Raw genomic sequence first — 19,560 nt, forward strand, 5'->3', positions numbered from 1 at the left:
TCAGGGAGTGTGAGACAGATTTTCTTTCAGGCGTGAAGGTTTGAGCGAAACATGCGCAGCTTAACAGATTAATGTTTATTAAGTATTGTGACCACGCCGTGTTGTTATTGTTACTCCACCCGTCGCACGGTTCTTATCCCATAGTCGCAACTGGGGAACGATGACATACATGAATCAAGTCAGTGACCCTGCTCAACCGATCCCGATGTACAAAGCAGAAGTACGATGGCGTCTTGGGGTGATTTTGTTTTCTGGGCGTTTAGAAATGTTTTGATGTGTTTGGGTTTTTTAATTACAAGTTTTCACATCTGACAGTATATCATTCCACAGCTTGATTGATGATGTGGAAAAGGAAGCAGGTCACGGTTCTATTCTCGTACGAATATTTTCCGAATTTCTAATCCAACCAAAATGTGCAACATATCTTTCAAAGTATGATGGGACTGTGTTGTGAAAGATTACGTAAAAGACAGTGCTTTCGTTCCATTGATCCTTGATCCAAACCTATTTCTAAATAAAACCATTTTCAGCACGCACGTTTCGGTAGCCCAGTAAAATGATTCAGACTTCTTCCAAGTGCAACTTTTCCAGTCTAGCACTCTGGTTTATTGTACACCCCTACGATAGTTCACTTACGGATCGCACTGGGTCCCTTTGAAAAATCCCAGTACCACCCTCTGGTATTACAAAGTTGAATGGACATATTTACATATAATTTACAAAAATAAACATATATGCATATGACCGCTGGGTCCTGAAGGATAGCAAGGTATATCGGTTACTCATTAAGCAATCAACAATGATATCATCTAGAACTCTTTGGCTTAGGAAATAATGCTCGCTTAGTGCGATAGTACACAAAACACAAAATACCCGTGATGGTCTGGGTTAGAATATTGTTCTTCAGTAACCCATGCTTTGTCGTAAGAGGCGATTAACGGGATCGGGTGAAAAGGCTCGCTGATTTGGTTGACACATGTAATCGGTTCCCAATTGCGCAGATCGATGCTCATGCTGTTGATCCCTGGATTGTCTGGTCCAGACTCGATTATTTACAGATCGCCGCCATATAGCTGGAATATTGCTGGGTGCGGCGTAAAATTAAATTCACTCACTTCCTCAAAACACAAGACATATATGTATATACGTGTAGTGTTTACTGACCAAATATTAAGAAACTACAAACATTTTCATTAATAAGACTAAAAGTCAGTTTATACAGAGTAACGGGTCATGGAGTTACAAGCATTATACATTGATATGGGAAATATGTAAATCAGTACTGCATGCATGCCCCGGTAATACAATATATGACATGACAAATAGGTGTGAAGGCAACAGGTGGTGAGGATTATATGACTGGAGCACTGAACGCACGACAAGAATGGATATGATACAAATACAGAAAGCATATCATAATGATAATAGGTATATGTCCAGTCATAATGAGACAGCTTATATTCAAATAGATACTCACTGAACTCTAAAAAGACACGGTGTGAATAGGCAATTATTCGACACACATATAGCCACATCCCAGTCAACAATCGCTGTTACTGTATACTTTGGAGTTTTTTACAGAAAACTGACAAATACTAAGCAAATTGGAATGAGGCGGTGAGAAATACTTTGTTTACACTTACATATCTATTATGAAAACAAATCCGCCGTTTGATCGTATTTTAAACCTTTTCAATAACCTAGTAACGTGCACTCCTAATCTTCTCTGTGGTTGCGAAGGATTTTAAAAAAACATACCTTTTGTTGAAAGTAGAATTACTGTCGCAGAAAATTTACTTTCCAATTTCACAAATATATTACTGGTATTTTTTACAAATTTAGATAAACTTTTACATGTTATGATTAAAATGTTTGTAAAATATTTCTTAACTGAAACATATTTAACATTGATTCCAAACGTGAAGTATTCTTTGAAATATATTATCATATTACGATACAGTATTTTGAAATGTCTACATTCATGATTTGCAAAAATAGAACTTGTAAAAAGGACTTAAGATCAGGAAAACAAATCATCATCTTCTCGTTGAGAATCTGAGATGAAGGATTTGAGGAAATGATTTGTATGTGAGAATAATATCGTTAAAGCATAAATAGGATAAAGCAAAAGGATGAAACCTTTAATTAAATGTTGGAGTCATATAACAATAAACATGAAAGGTTATGCACATGTATATACTACTTTCAAATGTTCATAAACACACATAGCGTCACATTTTACAACTTTGGTTATATGAATGGTGAAACAATTGCGAGGACACAGGCTAGGAGGATCAGTTAACGTTTCCATATCTTCGAATGCACATATCATCAAGTTCAACTGACCTTGTATCATACTCTTCTGTAGACCACTGCAGCTACCTTGCCATCAAAAGTGATCATCGTTCGAACGTAATGAATCAATAAATTAATATTTTCAGCATTATGGGGCATCCTCCTTTGATTACAAAAGTGAGAACATGAGTGAAACAGTAAATATTTACAAAATCGGAGTTAATGGAATGTAAATTATATCATTTGATAAATATTTTCAGAAAACTGCAATGTTGTTTTCAAACCATCATTTGGATTGTCATAAGTAAGGACACTGAAAATATTGTCATATTGATGCCTGTTCTTCATAATAATCTATGCATAATTTCCACTTCCCGAATCTTTCATAAAGTAACCATACATTTTTTTCTATTGATGACAAAAGGGGACTCTTTTACACTGACTATCATTCTAGTTTTGAGTAACAAGAATACCATATCTGTGTGAGTGTGACAATCTTTAACTCTACGCAAATTTAATTTGATATCCATTTAGTCTCACCAACACCTTGGAATTCCCAAAATAGAACCCAAACCAAAAGAAAGTGTTATTATATATTCTTTATATATCCAGCCCATATTTATGCAATGAAACAATACAAATGAAACTTTAATCACGTTGAATATGATTGTAACTAAAACCTGAAGCTGACCATTTCGGGTGTTCCACGCCGTAATGATGCTGGAATACTGGTAACAGTTGGTAAAACCAAACTCATTCTTTCACCAACGCATATATATAAAAGGTCTGCCATAGAGCTGGAATATTGCTGAGTGCGGCGCTGAACAATAAAGCTAACAAACAAACTAAAACGCAATTGAGATTTGTTAAAAGCAGAGTCGATTGTACAATCAACAAGCAATATTACGGCTATATCATTAAGAACTGTAAATAGGTCTGCATTGCGTTTTAGTTTGTTATAAATCTCTCTCCAATAGTAATAATATCAGGTGATCGCAAAACTTCCAGAGTATGTTGCCCTATCGTCATAAACATACGCAAAGACTAAACAAATGTTCACCTGAAAAACATCGGGCATGTATGGAGTAAGTTAAAATAGGGACCTGCATCTGACATTATTTTTGTCAGTGATGCATCGACTTTTAAAATGTCCTCCACTGTCTACTATGAAACATTCTTGGAAGCTTTACTGAGGCCTTGAATATTGTAGCCTTGATCTTTGAACTCTTGGCAAAAAGGAGTATGCTCGATTGTACCTCAGATATTGTGAGATGTAAACACTAGAGCTGTTGGAATATTGCTCTACATGACGATGAAGTTGACTAATAATATTGAAAAGTCATCTCTTGAATCTATGAATCTACACATTAGACGGTCTCACCTATTTCCTGTTTTCCAAGTTCAGATGGGTACAGTATTGGAAGGATATTAGCAATTTGATACAGATCATTCTTTTCACCTAAAAGTTAAATTAAAACTTATTGGCCAAAATAATATGTTTTGCCAACCCGACTAGAAATTGTGATTCATATGCATATAGAAACAGATTCGTTCATCTTTTTGTCAAATTTAATTTGAAATGATTCAATTATTTGTTTTTACATTTGTTTCAGGGCATAACTTGAGATAACTTATCTCTAACCCAAACTGGCACTTGATATTATTTTATCCCACCGCTTGACTTAAACACATGGTCACTATAAATTATATATATTGCTTCAAGACATAGTTTACGTCTTTGGTTAATTTGGTTTGGGAGAAGTTCCAAAAAGCCTTGGTTTTCCATGACGACTGTGAAGTTGACGTTATTCCAGTGATCATTTCCTCAGACACTTTCTCCTCAGGACGACAATAAGGACTACCAATAGAAACCAATGCAGCCGACGATGATGCCAACAATAAGACCAACTGGGGACGATTTGGTGGCTGAAAATGCACAATAACATGGTAGAGGTCTCACATTGAGGATTGTTTAACATACAGAATACAGAACACAGGGAGACATCCCATTACTGCAATTATGTGTAGTTTAAGGGATAGCATAAGCCATAACACATCTGCGAAATACCTAGGTACACATACCTTGACCATTCATTTTCACGCCTACGTATTTGATCTTGTAACCTTTGCCCCCTTCATTCGAATCTGAGACAAACGTAACCATCACGTCTTGGCCAGCAGTTTTGGAGGTGACTGTTAACTTAGTTTGACCGCAGACTCGACCCAGGTTTGGTGAAGTAGACGTTGTACCTGAATCATAGTGATACTTGTATTTATATCAATATGATACTGGGAAAGATGTTTAAGCGAACCCCTAACATTATTCAGAGATTATGTGAGATTTCAGTCTCATTGTACATTCTATATCTGGGCCTTTCACTATGTAGGCATCTTCTGGGTATTTATCATAAATGGCTATCCTCGTATTGGAAATATATTGTGTGTTCAAACATAAGACAGTTACTTGTATTTGTTATTGAAGACACGTGAACCCAATTCAGCTGATTCATTAAGATTTTGAAATCATTTTCAAAGACACGTTATTTTACAAAATGTTATCCATTCTATATGACATACTGTGTTTAGCACCAACGACAATTGTGCATCATATGGTTCAGCATTTGGAGCAGTTTGGCGAAATTCGGGCAATCTTGTGGGGTAGTGATCCACACATACAACCCCAGTCAAATAAAACTGGTCCAGTCACACAATCTCCAACGTATGCAAGCTTCCAAATGTAAACCAGATTAGTTTTTCATAGTATAAAAAAATAGTGATGGCTAGGAAGTGTAAACTGGCATGGTGTCCTCACCGTCAAAGATCTCCACATAGTCTTTCGTGCAGCCCTCGGATTGGGGCATGTTTATGTCGGTCACCTCCACCTTAATGTAGATGTCTGTGAGGACAGCCTTCAGTAGGGTTCTACATTTCATCGAGCTGACGGAGAAAGCATACCACTTAATATCCAGAACATACTAGTCTGTAAACGTTTCCATTGCTAGGTTTGGACATTCAAATGTTCCCAAATTTACCTTATGAGCCTATGCATGTGGACCAAGAACGTCCTAAAAAAAGTAAGAAATATAATTGTCTTGCAATAGTAAAACGAACACAGTCGATCACAGTTTTGAACAACTGTTGTTTGACATGTGTCTTACGTGCAGGTGAAATACGTTTCATTAAATCCATAAAGTCTAATAACTCGCACTTGGAAAAACATCAAACCAGTAGACCAGACAATTCATCCTATAAACCAGCATTGCTTACTTTGGGTATTTGTTGGGGTATAATGGCGATTCAAGCTCCCCATTGACGTTTTCAAAAACGCGCACTTCGTTCGGGGAACCGTAACAGCCAGCTGTAATCAACACAAGTAGTCCGTGGGTGATACAAGAAATCATGTGTTGGTACAATTGACATCTAATCATGGTACAGTATATCCAAGGAAATCTTGTAAGAATACAATCTGCTTGTCAAATGAGGATTAGAATTAGAATGTGAGAATATTGTGTTTTGAAGAGGAACGACCGGAATACACACCAATGTCTGGCAATGAAAGTAAGTAAGTGTGTGAGCAAGAACATTTTCACGCGATATTTGCAACGTGCTAAACGTTTACGTCAGAATAATGTTGACAAACGCTGCGTTTTTCTTAGTCTTGGGCCCAATACCAACAAACACAAAACGTTGACGATTCTACTTTGCCGGACAACGGTTCCAGCCCACGATATATGAGTCAGACCGACTGCATTGAGAAATCGATTGCAGACTGTCATGGAATCGGTTGCATCACGCACCTAGTGCATGAGCACATGCCCAGACGGTTCAAAGTCATATCCATTTGCCAAAAACATACGGATCAGAAGGCATGCCTTCATGACTCCCGTTATCCCTCTTGTTGCATAACTATAGGAATACCCACAGAAACATTGCGATTTACAGACGTTTGTGGCCGTGTTCATATAGTTTTCATATTTAGAATTTGCCACACATTTGCCATTATCCTAAATACGATTCCTGGTTATCAAAACTCCACACGCCACCTACAACCTCTCCCAGATCCCCCTCTACTAAAGTGTCCTCTCCTTAAGAATCTTTATTTCCTTGAACTGGAAAATTTGAACTTTCTTTGGTAATATCTTTCGACAGTTGTTTCACACTTACGAAAATAAGAAAATCCAACCATTGTATAGTCAGCTTTAAAGCCTCGTCTGGCTAGATTGCTGTCTGTCCTGAAAACCACAGAGAGTTCCGAGTGCTTGCTGAAGAATGTATCTGTTTGTTTACCACAGAGCTTTGAAACCTCAACCGCTGATGTATTTCCTGTGACATAAATGTATTTATGAGTGTTAAGCATATTACCCTGTCAACTGGTGATATAGGAAATATACCTCACATGTACACAGTAAACTCACGGCTAAGACGGGCGGTGGGGTAGCCAAGTGGTTAAAGCGTTCGCTCGTCACGCTGAAGACCCGGGTTCGATTCCCCAAATGGGTACATTATGTGAAGCCCATTTCTGGTGACCCCCGCTGTGATATCGCTGGAATATTTCTAAAAGCAGCATGAAACCATATTCACTCACTCACTCATCCATCGGGCCGTCTTTCTATCGCATAATCAAATCAGTATCAGGGATATTTAATAGACGAATGTTTATGCCATTACTTTGTTCCTGCACTCATCACTTGGAGAATTTGTTCTTAGGTCCCCCGCCGTGATATTGCTGGAATATTGCTAAAAGCGGCATAAAAACTCACTCACTCACTTGGAGAATTTGAGCCTGTCCACTGGATCGCCACAAGAAAGCATCCCTGACGCCACATTTGGAATCTGTAATACTGGCGGTATCTGTCTATTTGTTAACCGTAGCTGATAATGATACTGATTTTACCGCCCTCAGTATACGCAGTCTAAGTAAACGTAGGCTCAGTATTATTCGTTACACTGTCAAACTGAGTCTAACAAACCCTAGTAGAAGGTATACGTTCAGTGCAGCGTGTATATCTATTATCGTGTGTTTTGTGATTCTGAAGATTTATTTCTTTCACTGTCACACCTACCTTGGTACACTTTGATGAAGTTGTTGTTACAGTTGTCGCCAAGGTCAACCTCAACGAATGATAACAGCACTTGCTTGTTGAAAAGTTTGGGACGTACTGACCAGATGGCATTCATGTCTCTTAAAAATATGGCCGCCATGTTGACATTGTATAAATCTAAAACAACTCCTACCATGTAATTTTATGAGCATACACATGCAAATTAAATTTCATCAAGAAGACGAAGTCATCAATATCCCCCGCAATGGCAAAATACTCTATGAATATGTCTACTAGTTATGATTATGTCAAATGTTTTGGTGTGTATATGTCAAAGTGGAAGGAGAGTAGTGAAAGGTTTTAAAGTTCTGCTCCAGGAAGGAGCACTACCACCAAATTCAGTCGAAGCCAAATGTGTTGCCATGGAAACACAAAAAATATTTTAATCAGAATTCCAAAAATACCAAAAGGCACCAGCACACCACCAGGCCTATATATGTACCACGTTGAGTGAAGAAACATTGAACGGTTTTAGAGTTCGGCTCCGGAAAGAGCACTACCACCAATTTCAGTCTAAGTCAAACTTGTTGCCATGGAAACGCCGAAAATATTTAATTCAGAATTCGAAAACTACCAAAATGCACCAGTACACCACCAGATCTATCCATGTGCCAAGTTTGGTGAAGAAATATTGAACGGTTTTAAAGTTCTGCTCCGGAAAAGACATATGTGCACGGGCGCACGGGCGCACGGGCGCACGGACGGAGTCCATTTTAATACCCCCCTCAAAACGTGTTGCGGGGGATAAAATAGTTTGGTTCATCTATAATAATGGTTGATCGGTAACCTCGTCACGATGAAGACCCCTCATGGGTATTTTGTGTGAAGTTCATTTCTGGTATCTCCCGTCGTGATTTCACACTGATATTGCTAAAAGCGGCATAAAACTATACTCACTCACTCACTGTTATCCTTCCTTAAATTATCATTCGACGCATACCCCATGAAGTGAAATATATTCTTTGAATGTTTGACCTACGCAAGTAATGTTCCTTACCAATCGTTACCAGCTGCGCCTTGCTTACCCTGCAAATGGCCGCATACCACTATCGATGAACGTTATGTGCAGAAATACGACAAACCATTCAGAATGTGCGAAGAACTTGGAGTACTTAGGTCGAAGAATCCTTGTTTTTGTGTTGGGTTTTATTCACTCCTTTTTGCATTTTACTTAATGATAATAATTATGATATTAAATGCATTTAAAAAGCGTTAAACTACATTCACTAGGTGGATGCTCATAGCCCTAACAATCTGACTATTATTACCCCGGATAACCCAACCTGCCAGTGCAGCGCTAGGTTATTAGGCACATGGCATCCCACCGGGTACCCACTTACGCTTTGTATCTAAAAATATATCCTAGATATGTTATAAATATCCTCTGTAAATATATGATGGAAGTAGTCCCAAGAGTTAACAATTCATCTAACTCTAGCCGTTTGAATAGATGGTACCAAGTCTCCAAAATGGCCATGACACGAGTCGCTATTCGGCTTGTCCCAGCATATTATAAGTTCGTCACGAAAGACTCCTTACTTCACTCTGCCCGACGGGAACCTGGGTGACATCAGCACGGCTTTATCCGACTGGGCGTCAACTGAACGTTGCATGGGCAGCGTGTCTGCATTGAAAGGAATATGTATGTATCTGTTTATTTCATCTCCATGATAATCACCACTTAGATACCACTGAAGCATATATGAATTATTATTGGTTATACTGGCTTAATGAATCTTGATGCATGAATTTGTTTTACCCCTGAATTTCGGCGTCACTTCATGATGGAACATGTAGATTCTCACGATAACACACATTTAGTTCGAGTAAATAATACTTGACTTGACCCAGCATAATTTCACTGCTATTAATTAATTGATGGAGTATGTGTTACTTAATAGCAATGAAATTATGTATCGGTAGAAAGCATCCTCAAATTAACAAACGCTTTACAATAAACATTGTAGTGTTGGTACTAAATGTCGATCGGGCTTTTTGTCAAACATTAAGGTTGATAATCATATCTTTCATCTCGAATACGAGGGGCGATCAAAAATATGAAGAATCACCAAGAAAACGATACAAATGCAGTTATTTTTATGTTTTATTTTTCTACATATTATCTGTCAAGCTCAAGCAATTTGGTTTTGCTATGTTCCAGTCTCACGATCGCCAATTTGTTTGACCTCATATCTTGGTACCCACAAAAAACGCAAATTCTACAATTAATGCATCAAAAACTTCAGGAAACAAATTATGCAAGAAATATTTTGTGTATTTGAGATTGATAGAAGAATCACACTTAGATAAACAAGCAATTTGAAATTACAATCGTTTGTTAAAGTGACGCCCCATGTTGACTGAAAGATCGTGTTTTGGAGACACTACCCATCCCCCTTTCAGATGACGTAATCCTAAGGGCATAGCTTATTCTAATGTTTTCACTTATGCATACATGATGCCAAGGGTTCAAACTAAATACTGAATGATCACACAAGTGTCAGCTCAGTGTAAACAGTGTCAGCTTGAATATCTGGACACAATGTTTTTGAAAGATTAAAATGGGGGTGTCCTTAAAACATAGCCCCGGACTAAATATAAGTCAGGCAATCCAAATCGTGGACTGTTGATCATGACGGGAAGGCATCCAATACTATACTGAACATATTTTATATGACATTGTCTGAGGGTATACCATTCTCCAAGAGGTACTAAAAGACAAATCATTTTTCATTTTCTGCAATTTTGTTAGAAATATTATACCCCAATGTGTTGTGATGACAAATATCTGGTTAACCACATTACCCACACATGTGAAATTTTGGATATGGCTTTGCTAACTATTCCTCCAAAATAAAATGGAAGCTTTTCAAACATTGGACATCGGAAATATAGTTAGGCTACGTACTTTTTGATCGACCCTCGTATCATTTCATATCTGAAGATATATTTGACGATTTACCCTGTGTTTCAGCGTATCCAAACACAAATCCAACTTTTGTACTAGGCCTAGTCGCGTTTGCGGTAGCTGTCAATTCCATGGTAAGAGACGTCTCTTGGCCAGTGAAGGTGGGCTTGTCCGTTCCAGAGACTTGTCCCATTAAGTAGCCGCTTGTTGAGTTACCTAGCGTAACAAGGTCACCATCAGCATTGTATGTTTTTGTCAGAATTGTTACCCATTGTAAACAATTTCCACAGTACGTATTTCCTACCATGGATCCAACATCCTATATGTTTATTCATCTGTACTGAATCTGGATTTGAATTGATCTTCAACAACTCATCCTTGTCGTTAGCGCCCAGGTACGGTATCAGGTGTCACGCTGGCTGACAACGCTGATGCAGATCACCTCACCCTATAGCTAAATACGTACATCCATGTTCATGGCGTCAGTACTGGAGTTTCTGATCCAGAATCGATAACTTAAAAAGCCCACCGTCATATTGTGCGCGAGGCGTTAAACACCAAACAAAACACTTCTAGCCTGGTACAATAACTGTATGATATCATCACTGTGATCTTCGGCGTGACGGGCGAACGCTTTAACCACTAGGCTACCCCACCGCCCCTTTCGGCTGACAACTGAGGCTTGTTTTGCATTGACGTTTTGATATAACAGCTCAACAAAATTTAGACAGTCTTGCAATAATGATCGTGAGGCCTTTGGCTTCACACGCACCGACTAACTAGGCTAGTAAACTCTATTTACATATAGAGTGCTTGTTCGATTGAGCTGAATAAGAAATTATGTTTAAAAATACATGATAAAACAATATTGAAGTAGCAATGCCGAAAACCAATATAATATTGGATCACCTGTCACGGACGCGCTCTTCAGTACCAAGCGAACAGTTGACGCAGTAATCCAGCATATACACATTCACATACACAGAGAGTGAGAGGTTTATGTAGATTCGTGTACATATCTGAGATTTAACAACAACGTATTATTAATCAAATAACGATACATACCATCATATACTTTCACCACGTCATAGCCGTCAGGGATCTCTACTTCCAGAAACGTTACTCTGACTTTACTTTCTTGGTTAGCAGCCGAAATAGTCCAGACACAATTAGTTGTACTGAAACACAGTCAACCAATAACTGATATCAATATATCTTGGAGGTGAATAAGGAATAGTGTAGGGATGTAGAATATGATCTTTGGTTGGGTGCATCACCAAACGTGTTCATGCCCTGACGTGTGATCTGTGAATACTGCTGTGGATTGGAAATTAGAGCTAGGTGAGCTGCTGAACTAACAGACGACATGGAAGTGCAAGTGAGTGAGTGAGGTAAAAGTTAGGTAAAACAAGGTAATCATTTTAAAATATTTCTCGACAAAGGACCGTAAAACCAACTAGAATATCAAAGAAATATGTTTAAATATACTTGTAATTAAATCTAAAATACTTTAAAGGTCACATGCAACGTAAAACACAACTTTGCAGATTCTGATTCCTTTCGGTATGGACTTACCGAAACAAATCGTCAATAATACAAATTCAACTTATAAAGTTGAAAAATAACGCGATGAAAAAAAACGCGCGAAATCGGAGTTCAAACGGGTTGTCAGGTGAATACTCGGTGAAGGCTTTGGTGTGAGCTATTTTTCTAATGTTTTGTTGATATCTCACAGGCGCGAGCTTTTTTATATGTTATGACAGTAAATTAACTGTTTATATAATTTCATTTGTCTATTTCACCACACGTTCTTCTTACCGAGTCACTTTCTCAGTTCGATACTTAAAAGCAATGTCATTATTTAGTGTTGACAGAATTTCTAACTGTGATATAGATATGTCGTTGTCACAGACAAAACTCAGTGTCTTGTTTTATTGACACCTGTGTGTCTGCCTGCCTGTCTGCTAAAGCCAATATTCAATACACAGCTGCTATTTGCAATTTGAACTTAACCCCAATCAGGATATACACCATATACAAAATGCATTGATTTATGGCCCGAGTTCGGTCTCTGTCACATTATGTAATTACACAGACAGGCAGGTGTGATACTTAAACACATGACATGTTATGATGTCTGTTTGCAAAATGTTATACACAAAAAGTGAGCATGTATTTACAAAACCCAACATCTCTATGTATACACACACAATGAGCCGTTAGGTCATCTGCAAATGAACCAGCCGTTACACTTGAGTGCACACCCACCCGCTCTGACTGGGTTCGGTATCCCGGCTGCTTCGTTTCTTGGGAAGTAAACCCAAGTACACAATATTGCACTTTTCATTTGCGATTGTACGCTTATAACTTTGTTTATATGTTTTTTCATAACCAGCAATGTATATTATATGTCATGAATAAGTGATAATTGTGTTTTAATTATGTTTGATTTTTTGGTTGCATGTGACCTTTCACTATAGAGGACGATACAATATAAAACACGCTATTGATCGCCAACAACTGAAGGTAGATCACCATACTAGGGACCATGGGGACTTACAGTACATCTGCTTCCTGCATGGACTCGAGCTGGATTGACACAATCCCCTCAGCCGCTGGCGATTCTACGAAAATTTAGCCGAATTTTATAATAACAAAAATACTACGCTTAAAAATCTAAATTTACCTTGAAAGTTTGGGGACCTACGTACCCTCTCAGCAGGACAGTAATTTTACGATACGGAAGTGCATGTAAGGTATTGCGGCACAACAGCACGTCAATCCATTGGCTGCAGAACTTTATTGCAGGAACTTATTCATTGATTACCTACCTGGGGTAGCTGGCAGGGTATCCTGGCGATGTAGCATTCTTGCTGGTAGAGCTGGCCACTAGGTTCTCCCCGCATGACTGTGCTGCAGAAGAGGCCCAACAAAGTGACGAATGCTAATATACATACATCGTACCTGTACGTCTTTTCAGAAATTGCATGTATGTATGTACATAGTTAAAACGTCCTCAAAGAATTCAGAACATGTAATTCCACATACAAACTTACTTTAAGATTTCTTTTATTGGGGTCTTGGTGTAAACCATTGTTATAAATGTATGAATCCCACGAGAATGATAACTGGATCCCATAGTCGACATATATATTATAATAAACATACATTGTATATCAATCGTCTAAACTTTGTAAGCTAATCCAATGAGGGTAAATGTTGCCTGGCCCTACATCGAGCTACTCCAGTAATGCGACGGCGGCCTGTAATCAAACCGCACTTTAAATATCCCCTCAAAATCTGAACATTTCCACCTCAAAAATACTTTTACTTGGATGATAATAAAAAAATAGGTTTTACAGATTAGTTTATATATTTTTCACACAATGATACTTTCAGGAATTTCCACATGATGTGTTAGCACAAGGACACCTGGACCTGTATCAACTCGATAATTCAAACAAGGCGAAGGTGGATTCACAAAATTACAGACATGGCGTGTTGGAGCACAACGAGGAGCGTGGAAATATCTTGCTTGATTTGAGGGTTATAATTCGTCACCAAACGGGCTTTCATTCTAGTCGCTGCAAATGGCTGAGATTTACCGAAGCCCAAACATCACTGACTTGGACAGGGAAAACAGTCACGCAGTCACCATTTAAAACACGCTTTCGTTGGTGCTCGGTTTAGACAAACTTGGGATCATGAAATATTGATATTTTTTTATGCACAAATTACGTGTATAATGTACGTTGTGGTGTGTTTTGTGTTGATATGAACTCCTAAAAATGTACATTCATCCCCCATGTGGTGTTAAAATATTCAGAAAGGCTTTCAATGTGGATATACATACATACAAGGGCTTCTAGTATGCAAGACCATGAACTGAACACCATAGACATGAGGTCACTTTACAGACAACGTTACATGTATACGATATGTGAATGTATGTACACAAACAGCGTGCCAAATGTATTGTCTCAGCGCGTCATCCCGTCAAGCTGCAAATTCCTTTATAATTAATGCAAGTTGCTAATAAGTAAAAATAAACTATTTACTATATTTTTGTATACAGGTTCCTTCAGTTTGTTTGGGGCTATGTAATTTCAGTATATACCTCAAAATACACGGAGCAACCAATCCAACACACTCGACTTGTGCAACTTCCAAGTGCAATGTTTGAGTGAGTTGTTAAAACATTTGTGAAAGGTTTTAAGGGTTATTTCAAAACAATATGAAAATATTTCGTGTAGCGAAATGCAAAACATCATTTTCAATTAGAATTACAACTTCCACATAACCACGTTGTCTATAACACAAAATTGTGAAAATGTTGCTGAAGCTTTTTGAAAAATGCTTTTCATAATAAACATGTTTCTGTTCGTAGCAAGAATGTTTATGGGCTTTGGCACAAATGGTCACGCACTGACATATGTACATAAACAGGTTTTAGACTGTTGCTCACGTTCGTCCTACGGCGCGTGGAGAATCCTTGCTGACTGTCTTATCAGTGACATATTTAAGGGATGGCGCGTCCTAGATTAGCTTTTGTCCGTAAGGGTGTTGTACCTAACAGGCGAGAAATCTAACTTGTTCTTTCCCATCACACTGTGAAGATAATTTCTTTGGGTCTTGTACATGTGACACGAAGACATTTCCGTGTTAAGATCCAGCTATGAAAGATATATCTGAGTACACTCTGTTCTCCATGGGGGAGAAGATATGAACTAAGGCAAGACGGAAATACTACTGTTTTCACTAATAGAAACATTGATAAAAACAGGAAATACAAATACGGCCAAACTGCCATGAAGGATTTGAACTATTTCAGCTATTTATATGTTGCATTCTCGCCCCGACTATCATGGAATTCAACTGTCAAAACAGTTGAGCATTAAAGGCAACCAACGTACTCAACATAAGTCAGTCTAACATATTGTTTAAGATGTACAGATTCAATGCAGTTTTGTTGTGTTGGGACTTCGGAATAAAGAAATTATTGAACAGTTCGAACATAAAGTCAGAAAATTTGTTTTATCAGTCAAGACATGTTTCTCATGTTACAGCACTTGGTGAGTGTGGATGTTGAGAAGTGCTGTAAACTGTATCTAAACTATGAAATATCGGTGTATAGAGCTTAGGAACACGTACCCTATATATGCAGATATCACTTTGACAAGTGACAAGTTTATTAGTATTTGGGGCGACGTGACCCACATTACTAATACATAATAACTGCACACAGTGCACATACCGGTATATTATTCATTCACAAATATTATCAAATTGGCAAGTTTCTTTTCAAATACAACGACAAAGATTTGATAAGTTTTGTGTCAGTGGATGCTAGCAGCTGATACATCTTTTAAGTAGACGGATTCTTATAATAATATTCAGGTAAAGATTGTTGTCTGCTTATCTGATAGTAAGGGCAAATAAATAAAAAGTGAAATTCGTCTTCAGTACAGCCCAGGAGACATTTGGTACATAGTAAAGCATTTGGGTTATCATAACATTTAAATCTATCTAACTGAACTTTCAATTTATGAGATGCACAGCGAAACTTACAATATACCCTCAACAGGTCTTTTTCGGGAAACAATTCAAGAATATACTTTTCAACATATCTCTGAGCCGTATAAGAGGATTGGAGAAACTTTTGAATCAAATATTTTAGTTAAAGAATGAAATGGTAACGAGGGGAGATATGTCATTAATCTATAAACAGGAAACAGCACCTTCTTGGTCTGATATCACTGTATAACATATGGATCATCAAAACGGAACAACGTGAGTCATTTGTATTCGGAATAATTTGATAACAAGTGAATTTTGTTTTGTTTGCAATTGTATATAATGAGATAATTTATTAACACGGTTAAAGGGATTCGGCAAACGATGGATAGATGGATCTTTTAAAAAGCAAACAGAAATATATTTACCTGAAAAACATAAATACTTTTAAAAACGTTTGTCAGAATAACAAAAATGCATGTATCATCGTATTTAATGAAATACAAATATAAATACGCAAGTACATAATCCCAAATGCAAATTTGCACATATAATTACACCAATATACACGTATGCATTTACATATGCACACATGTAAGAACATTTCACATTCATATACGCACTCGCAGGCATGCACACTCCCACACACTTACATGCATGCATACATACATACATACATACACACACACACACACACACACACACACACACACACACACATACATACATACATACATACTGAACCCTGTGGGATACCGGTTTGAGTAAATTTCAGTGATGAAAAACTGTCATTTACCAACACCTTTCGCCTCCAGTGATCGATATAATCTTTGTTTCTTTCGCAAAACGTTAGAGATATGGCATGTTGTTCCAAAATGAATCTAATGTGTCATGAACAAGAATAATAAAATACTGCATACGAATCCAGGAGACTAACAACGTACCACAGGAATTACATCACGACCAAGATCAAGAGAATTCGAACTCGGAACGACTACCTTTAAAAAGGATAATGCTGTCAACTGTGTGAGTTACAAGTAATCGAAACTGAATATAAATTCCTCCAGGAAAGCAGGTTTTCTATCTCTGCCAGCGCATCCCTTTGCAGTTAAGTTACTGATAAATGCAACTGGCCTGCTGCTCAGACACATCACTGCAGCTGACTCCAGCAATGACAATATAATACAGTGTTGTTGTCTGCAACGTCTAGACAGTCGGGAAATATGTGTTCCCTGGTCAAGGTCACCTTACACCAACCTGAGCACTGGGTATTCAAGCATGAAGGATATGATGACCCATTACATTCCAGACAAAAGACTAGCGTGCACCTTATGTACACATTAATCACTCACGTAAACAGACATCATCGTGATTGGGCACAGTAATGCTCACTTGAATTAACAAATCGTTGATAATAATGGATAACTAGTAGTCTGATAGGTACGTGTCAGCCAGCTCATTTATCGCCGGGAAGCCGAGGTTTCCGGCCTAAAGGGGTTTCGCTGTACACATGCAATTTTGCATGTTGATAAAAATATTTAAGCACCGGACAATCAAACTGGTCATACCTTCAGCTATGGTAGCTGTAAGAAGCAGACAACACGCCAGGTTCAGAAACATTCCCATCATCAATGCGACAATCACTGGATGAGCACCGTTGACCAAGAACGCCTGTAGCAGTCCACACCCCAAGTCTGTTTGCGAGCGCTGTAATCAGGTGGAAAATGTAAGGCATATGTGCAGCTTTGGTCACGTGCCAAAACAATGTTGGCAATGATTAATTAAAGAAGCATGTGAACGTAATCATCATCTTTCTGCATAAACTCTGTAAAAGTAACCTTAGCTGATTAAAACTCATCAAAATTCATGATAAGTCTAAATAAAAGGATAACAAATGGAATTGGCTTTTCCGCCGATTACGGAAACACCCGAGTGTCTCATGTGTCTATTGCCGATGTCTTTCGCTACGATTTCAACTGGGTATAATGCAGTTTACTGGGCGCAGCTCACTGCAGCCGTAACTTGCCCCACTGCAAACATTGCTTCACAGATCTTACCTCTCCGACCCTTAGGGTTAATTGTGTTCGCGTTGGGGTTGGTTATCCCAACTCTGTCCTTACCGCTTGGAACCCTTTTCTGATCAATCACGATTATCGGTGTTAGGGACCGTTCATAATTTATGGCTAGGGGGGTGATGATGATTTTTATGGAGAAGCATGTACAATGTGAATGACCCCCCTAAAATTTATGTACAAAACAAGTGACCCCCCTGTATGTCATGTACAAAATCAAAGACCCCCCTCTCCTTCCCATAATTTCTAAGCATAATTTTAAACATTCTTTTATGTACAAAATTGCTGGAACACCCCACCCCCAGTACGCGTGTACAAAATTGATGACCCTTAGCTCCCCAAAACAAAATGGGTGACCCCCTTAAAATCATCTTTCTCCTCCCCACCCACCCCCACCCCCACAACCCCAAGCCATAAATTACGAACGGTCCCTTAGGTACCATTTTATGATAAATCATCCTTTCACAATCCTTAAGGTGAGGCTCCACATGTCATTGGCATTACACCCTTACGCACCGATTACGAACATTCGAACGGGACCTTGAAGCTGAAGACGAAGAATCAAACGAAAAGGATATATCTGTTGATGTCCGAAGTGGAAATCTCAGGAACACAGACTGGTAAGTTCGTCATATAAACATCTGACGAAACTGGTTATATGCGATATGTAAACACATATTGGATGCATTAACTGTCTAAGAACGATTATGGTTATACTATATTTTAATGTTGCAGTCAACAGCTGTGTAGATGTTTCAACCGTTACAGTCAAATAATTCATGCATGCAAGTAAATACCGTTATGTTGTTAGTTTATCGAATTTCATTTTCCTACAACAAAACCTTCATGTGAAATACATTTCTGATGTGTACGCCATTCGAGAATACAGTAACTCGTTTGCTGTTAAATAGGTATCGAAGAGTATAACCGGTACCATGACTAACTATATTTAGGTCTTCCACACACTCTTCTCAAATGTTTTTTTATACTTAGATATATTTATGAAATTAAAAGCTATGTATATTAAAACTCAACTTTCAAAGTATATATGAATATTTGTATCACATAGCAGTTTCTGAATGTACATGATCATTGTATTGTTACATGTACTGTGTATAATACAACTCAACATTTCAATTACTTAGGATATTTGTATCACATTACAACATCTGCATGTATCATGATCATTGTATTATGATATGTACTGTGTATATTAAAACTCAACATTTGAGTTGCTCATGAATACCAGTACCGTGTATCAGCTTTGAAATGTATAATGGTGATTATATGGTGTACACTAGACTAACGCTTAGTCTCTGAATATATATAATTGTAACAAATAAACCAGATAAAATTGAAAAAGAGCCCCAAGGAGACCAGAGATTCAGAACGTGGCAAAATCTAGACTTGCTTCATTTAGGGCTTTAGTATTGCAAGGCGGTACGGAAAATAATGATATGGTTCAGGAACTGTGAGACAGACTCGATGTACACATGCTTTGGGAAATAGATATACATAAAAAAACACAAACAAACTATATTTAGGTCCACATGGTTTTTAACATACGTTAGACTTACTCTTTAGACTGTGGTCAGTGCATCTCGATGCCTGCTTTTCTTGACAGCAAATGCATGAAGGATGTTCCACAAATAGAATACAAAACAGCTGT

At 38.0% G+C, this 19,560-nt stretch overlaps 1 protein-coding gene across 1 annotated transcript; it reads right to left on the reverse strand.

The window, feature by feature from the left end:
• Window positions 1-1,138: 1,138 nt before the first annotated feature.
• LOC124258769 (deleted in malignant brain tumors 1 protein-like) lies at window positions 1,139-17,573 on the reverse strand. The gene is made up of 11 exons (XM_046692863.1): window positions 17,388-17,573; window positions 13,137-13,218; window positions 11,371-11,483; window positions 10,360-10,521; window positions 8,937-9,021; window positions 7,359-7,477; window positions 6,460-6,618; window positions 5,563-5,653; window positions 5,108-5,232; window positions 4,378-4,545; window positions 1,139-4,221 (listed from the first exon to the last, which is right to left on the reverse strand). The coding sequence occupies exons 1-11, from the start codon at window positions 17,446-17,448 to the stop codon at window positions 4,154-4,156; spliced, it is 1,233 nt and encodes a 410-aa protein (XP_046548819.1). The 5' UTR covers window positions 17,449-17,573; the 3' UTR covers window positions 1,139-4,153.
• Window positions 17,574-19,560: the final 1,987 nt, after the last annotated feature.

This window comes from Haliotis rubra, unplaced genomic scaffold (assembly GCF_003918875.1).
Source record: "Haliotis rubra isolate DU_JTF1 unplaced genomic scaffold, ASM391887v1 Scf70, whole genome shotgun sequence".
In the NCBI taxonomy this organism is placed as follows: Eukaryota; Metazoa; Mollusca; class Gastropoda; order Lepetellida; family Haliotidae; genus Haliotis; species Haliotis rubra.